The sequence below is a fragment of the Ascidia mentula genome, chromosome 8 (genome assembly GCF_947561715.1).
Source record: "Ascidia mentula chromosome 8, kaAscMent1.1, whole genome shotgun sequence".
Taxonomy (NCBI): Eukaryota; Metazoa; Chordata; class Ascidiacea; order Phlebobranchia; family Ascidiidae; genus Ascidia; species Ascidia mentula.
This window is the reverse complement of record NC_138573.1, coordinates 9,214,199-9,230,734: the sequence shown is the minus strand read 5'-3', so window position 1 is coordinate 9,230,734 and position 16,536 is coordinate 9,214,199. Positions and strand designations below refer to the sequence as shown.

At 43.2% G+C, this 16,536-nt stretch overlaps 1 protein-coding gene across 1 annotated transcript; it reads left to right on the top strand.

Annotated features, from left to right (window-relative positions):
* The first annotated feature begins 3,489 nt into the window (after nucleotides 1-3,489).
* Nucleotides 3,490-16,451, top strand: LOC145911879 (SCO-spondin-like). The gene is made up of 8 exons (XM_082999320.1): nucleotides 3,490-3,596; nucleotides 3,685-3,785; nucleotides 4,167-4,335; nucleotides 4,425-4,513; nucleotides 4,574-4,718; nucleotides 4,806-4,924; nucleotides 5,112-5,408; nucleotides 5,476-16,451. The coding sequence occupies exons 1-8, from the start codon at nucleotides 3,532-3,534 to the stop codon at nucleotides 16,254-16,256; spliced, it is 11,766 nt and encodes a 3,921-aa protein (XP_082855446.1). The 5' UTR covers nucleotides 3,490-3,531; the 3' UTR covers nucleotides 16,257-16,451.
* The last annotated feature ends 85 nt before the right edge of the window (nucleotides 16,452-16,536 follow it).

The window sequence follows — 16,536 nt, the reverse complement described above, 5'->3', positions numbered from 1 at the left end:
AAGAGCCCCTCTTTAGGATTGCCATCACGAAACCTTGCGTAAGTTTTTGCAACACGTCTGAAAAAAGCATTTGTATGAACGACAGTCACTTTTCAAAGCGCTTTATACTCTTTTCTCTCTCTTCAACTCTTTAAACGGAATGATTTTTCATAAGTTACAACATTTGTTTTGACGACAATAATTGTAAAAATACAAATACAAAGCAGTATGCAAACTACAGTTTCTCCAGTATGTTACAAAATACAAGAAATCGTCTTAGGAGTTTAATAAACTGGTTGCCTAGACTGTACAATGTTTATAACCACAGGAATGATCAACAAACCAGCTTGTTTTACAACTTTTGCCACTACAAAATTAACTCGAATCACCAGACAATGCTTCCTTGTTCACATACTATGGCAGCAATATTTGTATTTACTAAACTAGTGACACTGGTCGGTCATGGGGCCAATTTGTTTCGCCAAAGCGAGAGCTTTTTGTAAAAGGGGATTTCCGGTTGGCAAAACTTCATGTGATGACATTGTGATAAATACGCGGAAAATGCACCATTTGTCCATTTTCTACGAACTCGGCGATTTTGGTTCGCTTGTCACGTTAGTAATAAGCCTTATCACCGCTAAATGTAGCGGAGAAAAAAAGTGTCAGATGGGATTGCTGTCAACCATGAAATGCGTGAGTCTGTAATTAGCGGCTCTAACGACCGGATCAAAAGTCCAATCGCAGGTGGGCGAAATTGTCATGCGTAACTTTTCTGGCGTATTTTACACCTGGTATAAATTTTCTGCTTAAGGCTCGAAAAGGCTGTCGAGCATGTTGAAGCTGCCACAATGAAAGGAAGTTTTAGTTGGAGAATGTAAATGATTTGTTAAGAGTGTGAGGCAGTGAAAATTTGGCAGCATGTGCCTCTTGCACCGTATCTTTGTACATTGTTCCACTTCACAACCCAACAATCTTCTCAATTTTGACAATAAATCAAAATGTTGTAAAGGCGTGAATCCGCTTGATCAAAACTTTCGTGTTTATAAATTTTTCCGCAAAGTCTCAATTATTTGATTTGATGTTTACGGATGTGTTAAAAGTTTCAAGAAAAGGTTGTCGCAAAAGCATCGCCTGTAAAATTTTCCAAAAAAAATTTCCAAACGACTAAAAGTTTGATTACAATATAATAACCTACAAAAATCTATTAATGCATTGAAACCAACCATGTGTAGACCGGGATGTAAATTCAACCGGCGCTAAAGCATCCAGACAACAAATACCTGCCCTTAATGTTTATTCGCTTTTCTACGTAAAAGGGGTAACTCGAATCTGATCCCATAATCGTTGTTTTATCTGATGCAGTTTTTGGAAAGCATGTAAATGTCGTAAAGCTACATGCTACTTAGGTATCAAGATGTATTGCTTCATGGGACAAGATATGCAGTAAATAGCTAATTATAAAAGGTAAATTGCGATTTGCCAAATGGCTTAGAGATGAGAGATAGAGATGTAGCCTAATATGACAAAAACTTTAAATTAAATTCATTTATCTTTTCATCTACCGTTGCGCTTCTGGCAAACTGTACAAAAGCCTCACCTAATTTACGGCCAAATGGAATGTTATGTGTAAGCTACTTTTTCTCAACAGTTTTACGAAAACAGCGTAGTTCAAGTTTAGTGTTTCTGGTTCCCTGATGTTAAAACGGGTGTAACGAAGGTAACAGGCAGACAAAAAGGGTGTTGCAAATTCGTTGATAAAGTGCATACATGGTGGCAGTTAGTGAGACATAAATAAAGAAACAAATTTTAATATTACTTTGTCAAATAGGTTTATTGAGTTATCTATTTACCCACCGATGACAAACGAAATATTTGATATATTTTAACTGAAAGGAAATTGTCTCATTCATTCCGTTTTCCCGCTAATAATAATTTCGTATGATTGACACAGAGGTCAAATGAGTGGTATTTTTTAAGTCTTGTTTGTGGCAAATAATCGAGCTGTTTAGATAGTTTCTTGTTTCATTGTGCTCTGAACAGCCTCACTAAAACAACCACAGTTTAAAACTACATACTGCTATTTATATGTATTTTTTTTTGAATAATTTGTATAATCGTATGCTTTGAGTTTGTAATTGCTCGTTGTTGTTTTATCGCAGTTGTTTATTAACATTTATTAGCCAAACTCGGCTTACATTCAGGCCTTTTTATTGATGACGTCAACGGATTAATTTAATTTGTACCTGGAAGACAAAATGTGGAGTAAATTTATTCATGTATGTTTCATACTGACTTTTACATTCAAACAGAACACAGCTCAAGTAGCGCCTTTCGGTAAGTCACGTGTGCTTCTCAATGATTATACTGATCTATTTTAAATTTATTTATTGAACTTACTGCACTGGTTGGATTGACATTTTGTGTACTTCAATCCAGGGAAAAACAGAAATGTATTATCAATGGACTAACGTGTAATGTTTCGTTCAGTCGTAATATGTCGCAAGCATACAAGTTTAGAAACCTAGACATTGCTGATAGCGTGTGTGAAGGCTACGTAATCTTGCACAATCGTACTATTTAAATCGTGATAGGGGTATAGAATGAAATAAATAATGACCTTTCGTTTCCAATGTACCGATGAATAACTTGCGTGTGTTTTACAAGAAAGTTAACCTTTCAGGCTGCACGTCTAAACGATAAATCGTGCAAACGGTAATGCTCGTTTCACAAATTGAATGTGGCACTTTGTCATTCTAATGAAGTGAGAACGTTATTTTAACAATTTTAATCACAAAATGTCATAAAAATTGTTGAAAGAACAGTTTTTTTGTTATGGAATTATAATTTGCCTCTTTACATAACGCCTTAGATATTTCATTGCGACTGAAATTTGGTGATGTTTTGAACTTGACAGGTGAAGGCGATTGCTGCGAGATTGAGATGAGAAATCGAGTGCCTTGTGCTGGAGGAAGCAACCTTCGTGTTTCTGCATGCATAGATCAAGGCTGTTGCCATGACAACAGCGAAGGTCGTGGCGATAATCCCGTGTGTTTCGCAAGAAAAGGTGAAACAGCAACAAAGTACATTACAACGAAATACGTGCAAGCACAAACAAAACGTTTATTTCCAGACGCGCCATGCGGAAGATGTAAAGTTGCCATTAACCGACGGCAACCTTGCGGTGGGTGGACGTTTAGAAGGGAAGTCTGTGAGAATCTTGGTTGCTGTTTCGACAAGCGGTCGTTTCCCTACTGTTACATGACATCAGGTGATCTATCACAGCTAACATAAAAATTTGCTCATTGCCGCTCAAAAACTTAAATTATTTCCATATTTCGAGCAATGATTGTACTTAATCCCTCCTACAACATGAAAGTATTTTTTAAAAAAATGAAAATGTCATACTTTCGTGAAGACGGAAAGCCAATGAAAACTCCTTCTACCCCGACGCCACAAAGAAGGCGTTCAAATATCGGTGGACATTTACCGACAGAAAATTACTGGGTCGCCGCTGGTCCAAACGAAAAATATTTCGATCCAGTGGGAAAAGAAATGCTTGAGGTTTACTGTCCCACAGATTTTAACAGGAATCGTTGTAGTCATGCTGATGTTCAGAGGTGAGTTTTCCTATTACATGGATGTACTCTTGTTTAAATTATCTGCAAGTAAACAAACAAATGCGTTGCACAAAAAAAAATATTTTAGAGATGAATGTCTCGATGTGGGATGTTGTTGGAACCCCAACCTTGGAAGCCCAGTGTGTTTCAACGCTGATAAGAGGATGATACAGAATGAAACAATGCTTGGTATTTTAAAAATATTTCCTATACTGTTTGTGGTTGGTTTTTGAAAGCGTTATGTGGTGAAAGGACGATGCATAATGTTTGGTCGCTTCGGGCTGTGCACGGCAGGTAATAACACCGAATTTCGTAAAATTGCCAAAGGGCAAGTCGACCATGCCAATCCCCAACAAAACGCAAACGTTCACACAAATTTAGTTGCCCGTGTGTATTCATTACTTAGGCTAGCCCGGAAATTGGTTATATAGGGTGTACCAACATTCTCTCTCTAATGTCTAACAATCAAATTAAGCAAACGTGGATCGAAAAACCTATTGTCCACATAACCTTAAGAGTAAATCACATACAAATAACCACAAAGTAATTGTTTCCTGTTTGCCAAAATAGATGCGGTTGTTCAGCAGCTGGGTATTCGAAACGAAACAACTGATGATTCTGAAAGTGGCAAAGACGGTTCACCTGTGTCGCAGTTCTCCTATCAAAACTTTTCAGTAGCTGTCGAGTGCCCCCTCATGTCAGAGTTATCCACAAAACAAAAGTGTGGCTCCAAGACCAGGTAAAATCCTGATAAGCATAACAAGATCCATTTACGTGATTGCGTGAAAAAACAATTTGCCTGCAGACAATTAACCCAGTTTTCCACAGGGTTCGATGTTTGGAAGAAAACTGCTGTTGGATACAGGGACAATGCATAATTCCATACTCACATTTTAAAGGGGATGTTGGACCTAAAAGTAATTGGCAGTATTTCAAAATTAATGTGTCTGTGCAAAGTTACCACGGTTTTGTTTTAGAGCCTGCTTTACCCGACCAGGCATTGCTTGCCGACTACTGGATACCGTCAACAATCGAAATTTACGTTGAAAACACGACAATGCAACTGATGTGTAACTCCGGAAAACAATCACCGCAACGTTGCGGACAGCCAGGAATAACCAGGTAGGCTAACAAGCAAATAAAATATTCCAATAATTCATTTTAAATACTGATATTTCGTCATCGAAGAGTGGTTGATGTGTTTTTCAGAACGCAGTGTGTAAGCATGGAATGTTGCTGGCAACCTCTGCTGGCCTTTGATGAAAAATCTGACGTCATTTGTACCCTTCCTGTTATTCTTGAGGACAGTATTGAGGGCAGTAATGGACGTAAGCAATTTCATACGTTATGTGATAATCTGCTCAAAGTATATTCCCGGCAGTGTTAAGCTGGCATTAATATAAGATCAAAAACTACAACTATTGAAATGAAACACTAAAACTTCTGTCAAAGTGGGTAAATTTCTCTGTTTTACGTTGGATATCAATATCAAACATTTACTTTCGTTGCATTTAGATTACGACTTGGGTCAGTGGGGAGATTGGCAGATGTGGTCGGAATGTAGTGCGACAGAGGAAGGAACTCCACTCGGAGGAAAGCGCGTGCGAAGAAGGGAATGTTTCGCTCCGCAAAAGAAACCAGACGGAATCCTCAGTTGTTCAGGGCCTGCAAGTGAGTCAATGGATTGTCGGGATTTAAACGGGTGCATTCTTGGAGATTGGTCTTCCTGGACAAAGTGGACACAATGTTCTGAAACTTGTTCCCCTGGAATACAAAGGAGATTTAGACGGTGTGCATTGGAGGAAGCGCTAGGTGCGTAAAACTTTAACAAGTTAATAAACATTAAGTTAAACCATAAAATAATAACGTTTTTTTGCAGATATGGATCCCGATTGCGACGAGTGCGCTGATGCATTTGTTCCGACCGAATACGATCAAACTGACGAAAGAAGTTGCAATGAAAATTTATGTCCTCGTTGGTTGGAATGGAGAGAAGGAGATTGCAATTGTGGCGAACGGGTAAACAGGAGGAACTGTGATCCTCAATATATCGCAGTTGACATAGGAACACATAATGTAACTTGTTTCAACAATACTGTCCAATGTTCTGGAGGTTGCTATCCAAAATGGAGCGAATGGGGAAGGTTTTCGCCTTGTACACAAACCTGTGAAGTCGGATACCGCATGAGGACTCGAAATTGTATCGATGAAGACGGCGGCTTGGTTGAAGGGTGTGAAGGAACCTCAACTGACTCCATCCCGTGTAACACAGGACTGTGTCAAGAATGGAGCACTTGGGAATTGGAAGGTGAATGCCAAGCTGAATGCGAGGGTTCAGGCGAACAAAGGTCCACTAGAAACTGTCTTAATCCAGTAGATATAGACGTTGACGATGAGTGCAGGTGGAAATATGTGCAATGTAACGGGAGTAAGTGCTTTGGTGACTGGGAATGGACTCCTTGGTCCGAATGTGAAGATACTTGTGGCCCTTCGGCAATAAACAGGACAAAACTTTGCGTTTATAAAAACGAAGTTACAGACGATATATCGCGATGTATAAGGAAAGGATCGACAGAAGTTCTCGAGACTGCACTTTGCAACGAGGTTCTGTGCCACAACTGGGGAGAATGGAATCTGGAAGACGACTGCAACGCTAATTGTCGGGAAAATGGATCCCAAACAATGTCCCGCCCCTGCCTCGACGAAGACATGCCCCCACTATATCTTGACCAAACTCACGAGGAATCTTGTTACAAGATAAAGGTTGAATGTTTTGGGGCATCAATTTGTCCACCTGCTTGGAGCGACTGGGGAAGCTGGTCATCCTGCTCTGAAACATGCTCTAGTGGCGTGAAAGCAAAAACCAGGACTTGTTTAAATGACGAAGGATTGTCATCAGACGAATGTGCAGGCGGGAACATCACAATTGAGGTTTGTAATGAGGACAAATGTAACAATTGGGGCGACTGGGGAATGGTGGAAGAATGTGATGCCTTATGTGAAACTTCGGGTTTACAAAAAGCGAGCAGAAAATGTTTGGAACCCATGGATTTTGCAACATTTGACGAAGAGTGCTGGATGCGAAAGTTTCCTTGCAACGGTAGCCGTTGTACAGGGACCTGGACGACATGGGATGAGTGGGCGGAGTGTCAAGATAGTTGCAGCCCGTCGGTTAAAACGCGCACCAGGTCTTGTATATTTAACGGCGTAGAAACATTGGACCTAACCAGATGTCAAAAAAGTAATGAGTCCACTGACATTGAAACCAGTTCTTGTAATGAAGACATGTGTCTTGTATGGGGAGATTGGAGTCTTCAAAATGACTGTAATGCTCCATGTAGAGGAAATGGTACACAAACTATTTCACGACTATGCTTAGAACCCATGCATCTGCTGGACATTCATCCCAATTCATGTTATATGGCAACTGAGAAGTGCCTTGGGGAACCAACATGCCCGCCTGAATGGAGTGAATGGGGAAACTGGTCTTTGTGCTCTGCTTCATGTATGCCTGGCGTCAGAAGCAGGGAACGGGTTTGTCGCAACGAATTTGGATTTGAGGATGACAAGTGCGCCGGCGAAAAGTTGCAAACTGAAGATTGTAATTTTCACCTTTGTCAGGAATGGGGAGACTGGGAGTTGGTTGGCGATTGCATTGCCCCGTGTGAAGAACCTGGACATCATTTATCAGTCAGAACTTGCACTACACCTTCTGATTTCTCAAGCGACGACAGGTGTAGCCGAATGAGCGTACCATGTGAGGGTGAGCGCTGCATGGGTGAGTGGGACACTTGGGGCCCTTGGTCGAATTGTTTTGACTCGTGTGGTCCTTCGAACAGGAGTAGAACGAGGAATTGCATATTTAATAATGCAACCACAGATGATCTTACGCGCTGTTATAGAGATCAAGACCTTTCAAACCAAGAGAGTGTGCCGTGCAACGAAAACATGTGCGCAAGATGGGGAAATTGGACCTTACAAGATGATTGCGACGCGCCTTGCAGGGGTTCTGGTTTGCAAACAAATTTGCGAACATGTATGGATGAGCTTAGTGGAGATGTAACCGAATTGCACGTGGAGAGTTGCTTTCGAGTATCAGTGGCTTGCGATGGAGTTCCTGTCTGTCCACCGCATTGGGCGCAATGGAGCGATTGGTCTTTTTGTTCGGAAACATGTACGCACGGCATGGAGACAAGAAGTCGTGTTTGCTTGACTGAGGATGGGGAGGAGGTCAATGAATGTCAAGGTGAGAGTAACCAAACTCAAGTATGTAACATTGACCTGTGCCAGGAATGGGGTGAGTGGACACCTTTAAATGATTGCGATGCCGACTGTGAAGGACCTGGAGTCGAATCTCTTACAAGAGAGTGTGTTAGTCCCTCGGATTACGTCGTAAATAACAATCAGTGCAATATTAAGATCGTTTCGTGCACAGGGCCCCGGTGCCTCGGTGACTGGGAAACATGGAGCGCATGGAGTAATTGCCACGACACGTGCAGCCCATCGTCCAAAAATCGTACAAGAAAGTGCATTTTTAATGGCACCGAACATGGTGACCTAACTAGGTGTGATCGGGGTGAGGATATCTCTAATGTGGAGTCGCTGATTTGCAACGATTTTATGTGCCAGCTTTGGGGCGAATGGGATTTAAAAAATGACTGCAACGCACCTTGCAGAAAAACTGGTCTTCAGACCTCATCCAGAATATGCATGGATGATGTTTTCAATGAATCAAACATTAGTGATGTGCACGAAATTGAGTGTTACAACGTTAAAATAAATTGTGTCGGTCCGCCCACCTGTCCTCCGTCGTGGTCTGAATGGGAAAGTTGGTCTCCTTGTTCCGAAACGTGTACTGAAGGTACTCGAACCAGGACGAGGTCTTGCTTTAGTGAGGAAGGCGTACGAGTTATTGGATGTTTGGGAGAAGCTGTCGAGTCTGAAAGTTGCAACAACAACCTTTGTTTGGAGTGGAACGAGTGGGAGTTAGATGGTGACTGCGACGCACCTTGCGAAGAGACAGGACACCAACAGTCTTTGCGAATTTGTAACAACCCCGTTGGTTTTGTCGACGAGAACAACGACTGCCACTCACGTCAACTGCTATGTAATGGTACACGGTGCTATGGTGACTGGAATGAGTGGAGTGCTTGGTCAAATTGTTTTGATGCTTGTGGTCCGTCAGTCATAAATAGAACACGTGATTGTATTTTTAACGGAGAAATTACTGACGACCTTACGCGCTGTCACAGAGAAGGAAATGTGCGTAAAACAGAAACCTTAACCTGTAACGAAGACCTGTGTCAAGAATGGGGAGAATGGAGTTTAGAAAGCAATTGTAACGCGGCGTGTAGGGAAACAGGCCTCCAGACAAGATCGCGAAAATGTCGGAATGATAAAGTTGATCTTGCACTACACGACAAAGTGTGCCACACAATTCAAGTGAGCTGTCTCGGTCCATTAATATGCCCACCATCATGGAACGAATGGGGAAGCTGGACTAGCTGTTCTAAAACGTGTACCATTGGCAATCGAAACAGGCAGCGGCACTGCCTTACCGAAGACGGTTTTGAGGCCAACACATGCAAAGGAGAGGGAATAGCCACAGAAAATTGTAATGGACACCTCTGTCTGGAGTGGGAAGAATGGCAATTAACGGGAGAGTGCAATGCTAAGTGTGAACATAACGGCACACAAGTAACGACCCGCGTCTGTATCAACCCACTTGAGTTGCCTGATGATCCAAACGCTTGCAATACTTATTATGTTGATTGTATTGGCCAAAGATGCATGGGAGACTGGAGCAATTGGGGTCAATGGTCAGAGTGCCAAAATAATTGCGGACCTTCACACAAAAACAGAACACGGTCATGTGTTTTTAATGGTCAGGAAACATACGATCTTACGAGATGTATTAGACAAGAAGGAATCGCAGACGTCGATACAACAACATGCAATGAAGACTTGTGTCATCTATGGACCGATTGGGTTTTACAAAATGACTGTAACGCACCGTGCAGAGGTGTTGGTCTCGAAACGCTCACCCGAATTTGCGAAGACATTCACATGAATGACAGTATACTAACAAACTTTCATCATCAGACTTGTTACGAGAGAAAAACGCAATGCGTTGGAGCACCAACCTGCCCTCCTACTTGGGGCGAGTGGGGAAGTTGGTCGCTTTGTTCTCAATCTTGCACTGATGGTAAACGCTCCCGCCAGCGAATCTGCTTCACTGAGTTTGGGGAAAGAGTCGATGAATGTACCGGAGTTAAATTGGAAAGCGAGAATTGCAATGAACATCTTTGTTTGGTATGGACTGACTGGAAAATGTCTCAGAGTTGTAATGCCAAGTGCGAAAATAACGGCACGGAAATGTGGACAAGAATATGCGAAAATCCTACTTCATTCAAGAATGACTCCAGTATCTGTAATACGCGTTATGTTTCGTGCAACGGACCGAGATGTTTGGGAGATTGGGACGAATGGGGGCCGTGGTCTGATTGTTATGACAATTGCAGTCCTTCCACGCAAAACAGAACAAGGTCATGCATATTTCAAGGAAATTTTACGCATGATTTGACACGATGTATTACTGCTGGAGGACCCGGTAATATTGAAGAAACTATCTGTAACGAGTTTATGTGTCAAAAATGGGGAAAATGGGATTTAAAAAACGATTGTGACGCACCGTGTAGGGAAAATGGATCGCAAACTCTCTTTAGAAATTGCGAACATGGAGAAATGATCATAGAAGATCTTTCCACTTTTCACGACCAATCCTGTTTCAAAACCGCAGTAAAATGCTTTGGTTCTCCTTCGTGTCCCCCGTCTTGGGCCGAATGGTCTGCTTGGTCTTCGTGTTCAGAATCGTGCGCTATTGGATTAAGAACACGCTTAAGAGTTTGTTTAACTGAATTTGGCGATGAAGTTTCTGACTGCGATGGGTTTGGGGAGGAGTCGGAGTCCTGCAACGTTCATCTATGCCAACAATGGAACGACTGGAAGTTGGCCACAATTTGCAATGCAGAATGCGAAAAGAATGGAACTGAGGTTTGGAATAGAGAATGCGACAATCCCGTACAATATGAGGAACAAAACTTAGAATGTTTCACTGAAATTATTTCCTGCGCTGGTTCGCGGTGTCGCGGCTATTGGGATTTATGGAGTCCCTGGTCTCAATGTAATGATCTGTGCAGTCCATCATTTACAAATAGAACCAGATTCTGTATATTTCAAGATGATGTTACCGACGACATAACTCGATGCCAAACTGATGGCGAAGTAGATGCGTACGAATCCCTGCCTTGCAATGAAGGATTGTGTCAACAGTGGGACGCGTGGAGTTTGAATGCAGACTGCAATGCGCCATGCAGGGGTATTGGTTTGCAGACCAGATCGCGGAGTTGTTTAGATGCCGAGTTCGCTGAAACGGATCACATATCTTTACATGATGAATCTTGCTATAGCCAAATGGTGTTTTGCCTTGGGACACCAGACTGTCCTCCTGCTTGGGCAACATGGAATACATGGAGTAGGTGTAGCGACTCTTGCGCAGTTGGAGAGCGAACTCGAAACAGGCAGTGTCTGACCGAAACTGGGGAAATCGCATTTGAATGCGAAGGTGTGGAATCGCAAACAGTAAATTGTAACGAAGACCTATGTATCAAGTGGAGTGACTGGCAAATTGCCGGCGAATGCAGTGCTGAGTGCGAAAAAGATGGTTATCAACTCTATGCCCGGGTGTGCACAAATCCTCCAGGTTTTGTAAATGAGCAAAATCAATGCAATTCACGCACCGTCGCATGTACCGGCCCGCGTTGTCTTGGGGATTGGGACGTGTGGAGCGAATGGTCGGAATGCTACGATTCATGTGGCCCCTCGTACAGAAACCGCTCCAGACATTGTATATTTGAAAATGAAATTACAAACGACTCTACACGCTGCCATACAGAGAAATTGTCTGGTGACACCGATGAAGTAGCATCCTGTAACGAGTTTATGTGTGAGAATTGGAGCGAGTGGGAACTGGAAGACGACTGTGATGCTCCTTGTCGCGGTAATGGATCACAAACCATGTCAAGACGGTGCAACGACAACGATGCTTCAAGGTTCTTGCTTTCAGCTTTCCACGACCAATCATGTTACAAAAAGCAAGTACATTGTTTTGGTCCTCCGACGTGTCCGCCATCTTGGAGTGGATGGGGTCCCTGGTCTTCCTGTTCAGAATCTTGTTCGAACGGGTTAACATTTAGTCAGCGAACATGTTTAACAGAAGACGGCGTTGCTGTTGATGAATGTGATGGAATAAGCATACAAACACAAGACTGTAACACTGATCATTGTCGTGGTTGGGGAGACTGGACCATTACTGGCGACTGCAGTGCAGAATGTGAAAACAATGGCACGCAGCACTTGACAAGAATTTGTTTAAATTCAACTGGTTTTGAACAGTCAGAAACTTGCACCTCTCGATATATTGATTGCACCGGAACGAGATGTATGGGGAACTGGAATGAATGGAGCTCATGGTCCACTTGTCATGATAGTTGTAGCCCATCTATGTCAAACAGATCACGATTGTGCATTTTCCGAGGAGAAAGCACTGAGGATCTTACTCGATGTCAAACTGATCAAGGGCAAAGTTACGTTGAAACACGTGATTGCAATGTATTCATGTGCCGTCAGTGGGACAACTGGAGTTTGCAGGACGACTGCAATGCGGAATGTAAAAGTTTGGGATTTCAAACGACATTAAGAAGTTGCTTAGATGATGGAGTAACGGATGAGGATCTTTCATCATTCCATATCGAGACATGTTACACCAACAGAGTTCGTTGTTCTGGTCCATCAATATGTCCTCCAAGTTGGGCTGAATGGGAAGTTTGGTCGGACTGCAGCGACTCTTGTAGTGTCGGTTTGCGAACAAGACTTCGACGTTGCTTGAATGATACTGGGACTGAAGTGGAGGAATGCGGCGGACTATCAGTGGAAACAGACACCTGCAACGAACAACTTTGCCAGGAATGGTCTGGCTGGAACATAACTGGCGATTGTAATGCAGATTGTGAAGAAACTGGCTCTCAACCGGAAAACAGAGTTTGTATCAACCCATTAAACTACAATGGAAGCAGTGATGAGTGCGTATCGAGACGACAATTGTGTACAGGACCACGATGTTTTGGTGACTGGGCTGTTTGGACGACATGGTCTATTTGTTATGACTTATGTGGACCATCCAAACGAAACAGAACAAGATATTGCATATACAATGGCAAGGAGACTGACGATCTAACCAGATGCTATCCAGAAGGCGAATTGACTTCAATTCACACATTACAATGCAATGAGAATATGTGCCATAACTGGGGAGATTGGGCGCTCCAAGGCGATTGTGATGCACCATGTAGAGGAACAGGTTTTCAAACAAATTCAAGAAAGTGTTTAGATGACGTTGATTGGGAGGATATTATTACATACCATGACCAGTCTTGTTACAGTGTCAAAGAGCCATGCACCGGAAGGCCTACATGTCCTCCGACTTGGAGTGAATGGCAAAGCTGGTCTGCTTGTTCGGAAAGTTGTTCAAACGGTACCAAGACGAGACTACGTCAGTGTCTCACTGAACAAGGAGATGTTTCGGACGTGTGTATTGGTAAAAATTTGGAAACCGGTTTATGCAACTTAGATTTGTGCTTGGAGTGGAATGGTTGGAAAGTCGCCAGCGAATGTGATGCTGAGTGTGAACATCAGGGAACGCTGCAATACACCAGAAGCTGTGCAAATCCACCTGATCCTGTGTTTGACAGAGAAGAGTGCAATTCTAAATTGAGTTCATGCATTGGACCACGTTGCATGGGTGCCTGGAGTGACTGGAGTCCATGGGGTGAATGTGGTGATCCTTGTGGACCTGCAATAAAGAATAGAACTAGACAATGTATATATAATGGCGAAATAACACATGATTTGACAAGGTGTAATGAAAACAAACAACCAAGTTACTGGGAAACCGAGGAATGTAATGAGGACATGTGCAGCGAATGGGGAGGTTGGAATATACTTGACGATTGTGATGCACCGTGTAGAGGGGACGGTAATCAAACTAGCTTGAGAGGATGTGACAGCTTACTTTATACAGAGGTTGAATTGAACAGTCTTCATCCTGAGAATTGTTTTAAGGTCCGTACTTTCTGCGAAGGAACACCAACTTGTCCCCCGTCTTGGAGTGAATGGGGTGGTTGGTCTGATTGCTCTGAAACTTGTTCAAGGGGGGTTAAAACCAGACACAGACAATGCTTGTCAGAATTTGGAAAACTTCTACCCACGGGGTGCTCAGGCAGTGGTACCGGCACTGATATGTGTAATGATAATCGTTGCATTACGTGGGACGACTGGCAAAAAGTTGATAAATGCAACGCAGTCTGCGAAGAAAATGGAACTCAACGTTACGAAAGATTTTGCGTTCTGCCATTAAACTTCAATGCCCCAAGCGACGTATGTAGTGTTAAACACTTGCCTTGTACCGGTGATATTTGTTTAGGAGACTGGGGAACGTGGGGCCCTTGGTCGGATTGTGAAGATACATGCACTCCATCAATTGCTACGCGCAATCGCGACTGCATTGTCAAGGGTAGCGTCCATAATGAGGTTTCACGTTGTTATCGAGATAACGAAAAAGGAAGTCTAACCCAATCAAGGGTTTGCAACCAACTGCTATGTCCGAGTTGGGGTGAGTGGACTGTTAAAGACGACTGTAACGCTCCTTGTCGTGGTAAGGGTGTTAGGTCGCGGTTAAGGAATTGTACAATCTCTGGCAGCGACAGCACATCTGAAAATGTTGTAAGCCTGGATTCTCACGATAGATCGTGTTATTTTACCGAAGTCCCCTGTGAAGGGGCCCCAACTTGTCCACCAGAATGGAGTGCTTGGGGAAATTGGTCATCCTGTTCGCAGTCATGCAGTGTCGGAGCAGTATATCGCCAGCGTGTATGCGTAACGGAATTCGGTGAATTAACTGACAACAACAACTGCCAAGGTGACAGTAGAGAAGAAAAACCATGCAATACGTTTTTATGCATAGCTTGGAACGACTGGGACACAGCTCTCTCATGTGATGCAGATTGCGAAGAACCAGGGTTTAAATGGTCTTTGCGTTCTTGTAGAAACCAAAGTATACCAATTGAGACCGCAAACGAATGTTTTCAGCACAGGGAGACTTGTATGGGTGGCCCCTGTCCTGGTACTTGGGGTCCTTGGGGGCAGTGGTCGGAATGTCGCGATAGATGTGGGCCTTCGGTGAGAAGCAGAAACAGATTCTGTTTTTTGAAAGGGGAACTCGTAGATAGTTCGCGTTGCAATGAAGGTGAGGCCTCGGACACCGATACTTGCAATGAGATATTTTGTACAAACTGGATGAGATGGAAAGAAGGGAACTGCACCGGACCGTGCGGCCAACAAGGTATATTCAGAAGGGAAAGGGCGTGTCTCCTAAATTTAGTGTCTTTAGTAAGAGGTAATGACCTTCAGACAACCTTTCCTGGCATGCCAGAGGATTGTTATTTAAAAAGAATAGACTGCATTGTCGAATGCATACCTCAATGGACTTTATGGACGTCGTGGTCCTCGTGCAGTACTTCTTGTGCTCCTGGAGAAAAAGTGCGTACACGTGAGTGCCGCTATAACGAATCTGTGGTAGGCCCAGAGCACTGCAACGATCCTAGAAAGTTAATTTTAAGAGACGAGTTTTCAGTGGATGGTTCCACGCACAAGGCCCCCTGCAATTTGGACATGTGCTTGACATGGTCCCAATGGACAGGGAGATGTACAGCACCTTGCGGGGAACCCGGGATTAGGGTTAAACGGCGACAGTGTCGTTTTGCAATAAACGGTGAAAATGTTGTCGCAGTTCGAAACCAGGCAATCGCAAAGTGTTCCACCGAACAAGTGCCGTGTACAGGCGAGTGTATTACTAACTGGCTTCCCTGGTCCGCATGGAGCAGATGCAGCGAATCGTGTGGGCCTGGCAAATCGATGCGACGTCGTGCATGTTACTCGCAGGGACGAAAAATTGACGAAAAGCTTTGCTTTATTGGCGGTGTGGTGGATGAAAGCGTTTTCGTGCTGGTAAGAGATTGCAACACAGAAGTTTGCGATTCTTGGACAACCTGGAGTGGTTTGCAATGTAGTGCTAGATGTGGTTCAGTTGGACGTCGCCACAAACGGAGAATCTGTGATGGCACTGGCGAAGTTAGACCATTAACTTCACCTCTAAACGATTTATCTTGCTTCAACGTCATTGAAAGATGTTCAACACCACCAGGAAACTTGTCATACTCGAACTGGCTTCCTTGGACGCGCTGCTCAAGTAGATGCGAAAGAGGGATACAAAGCAGATTCCGAACTTGTAAGGGAGAATCAGGCTGCAGGGTTAGCTCACTCGATTGTCGGAGTCTGGGACCATATAGACAACAACGTTCTTGCAGCTTGTCTGGTTGCCGTAGATTCTCTAGTTGGACCGAGGGTGCATGTTCAGCTTCATGTGGCGCTTCAGGGACATTGAAAAGAACAAGAAGATGTATACTAAGTACAAGCACACCTACCGATACGCCAAGGGAAAGCTGCTTTAATGTGACAAGAACCTGTCGTGGCTCTTGTCTTTAACTGATTTGAAAAGTTTTAAATATGATTTTCTTACAATTGAAAGATATTGAAGTCGTGTAGTTTTTGAGGAAAAGTGCTGAGTAGCAGCAACGATAGTAATTTTATTGTCTTTATGTTTAAAACTTTAAAGTTAACAGTGCAAATTACGTTCTTATTAATAATTTCACTTAAATTTAACCTGTTTGTTATCACCTTGTCCCGTTCAGTTCGCACTGTGCAATAGCTATTTGTATAGAGTAAATATGTACTGTAGTGACGTAATTTGTCTTGTGCCACAGTC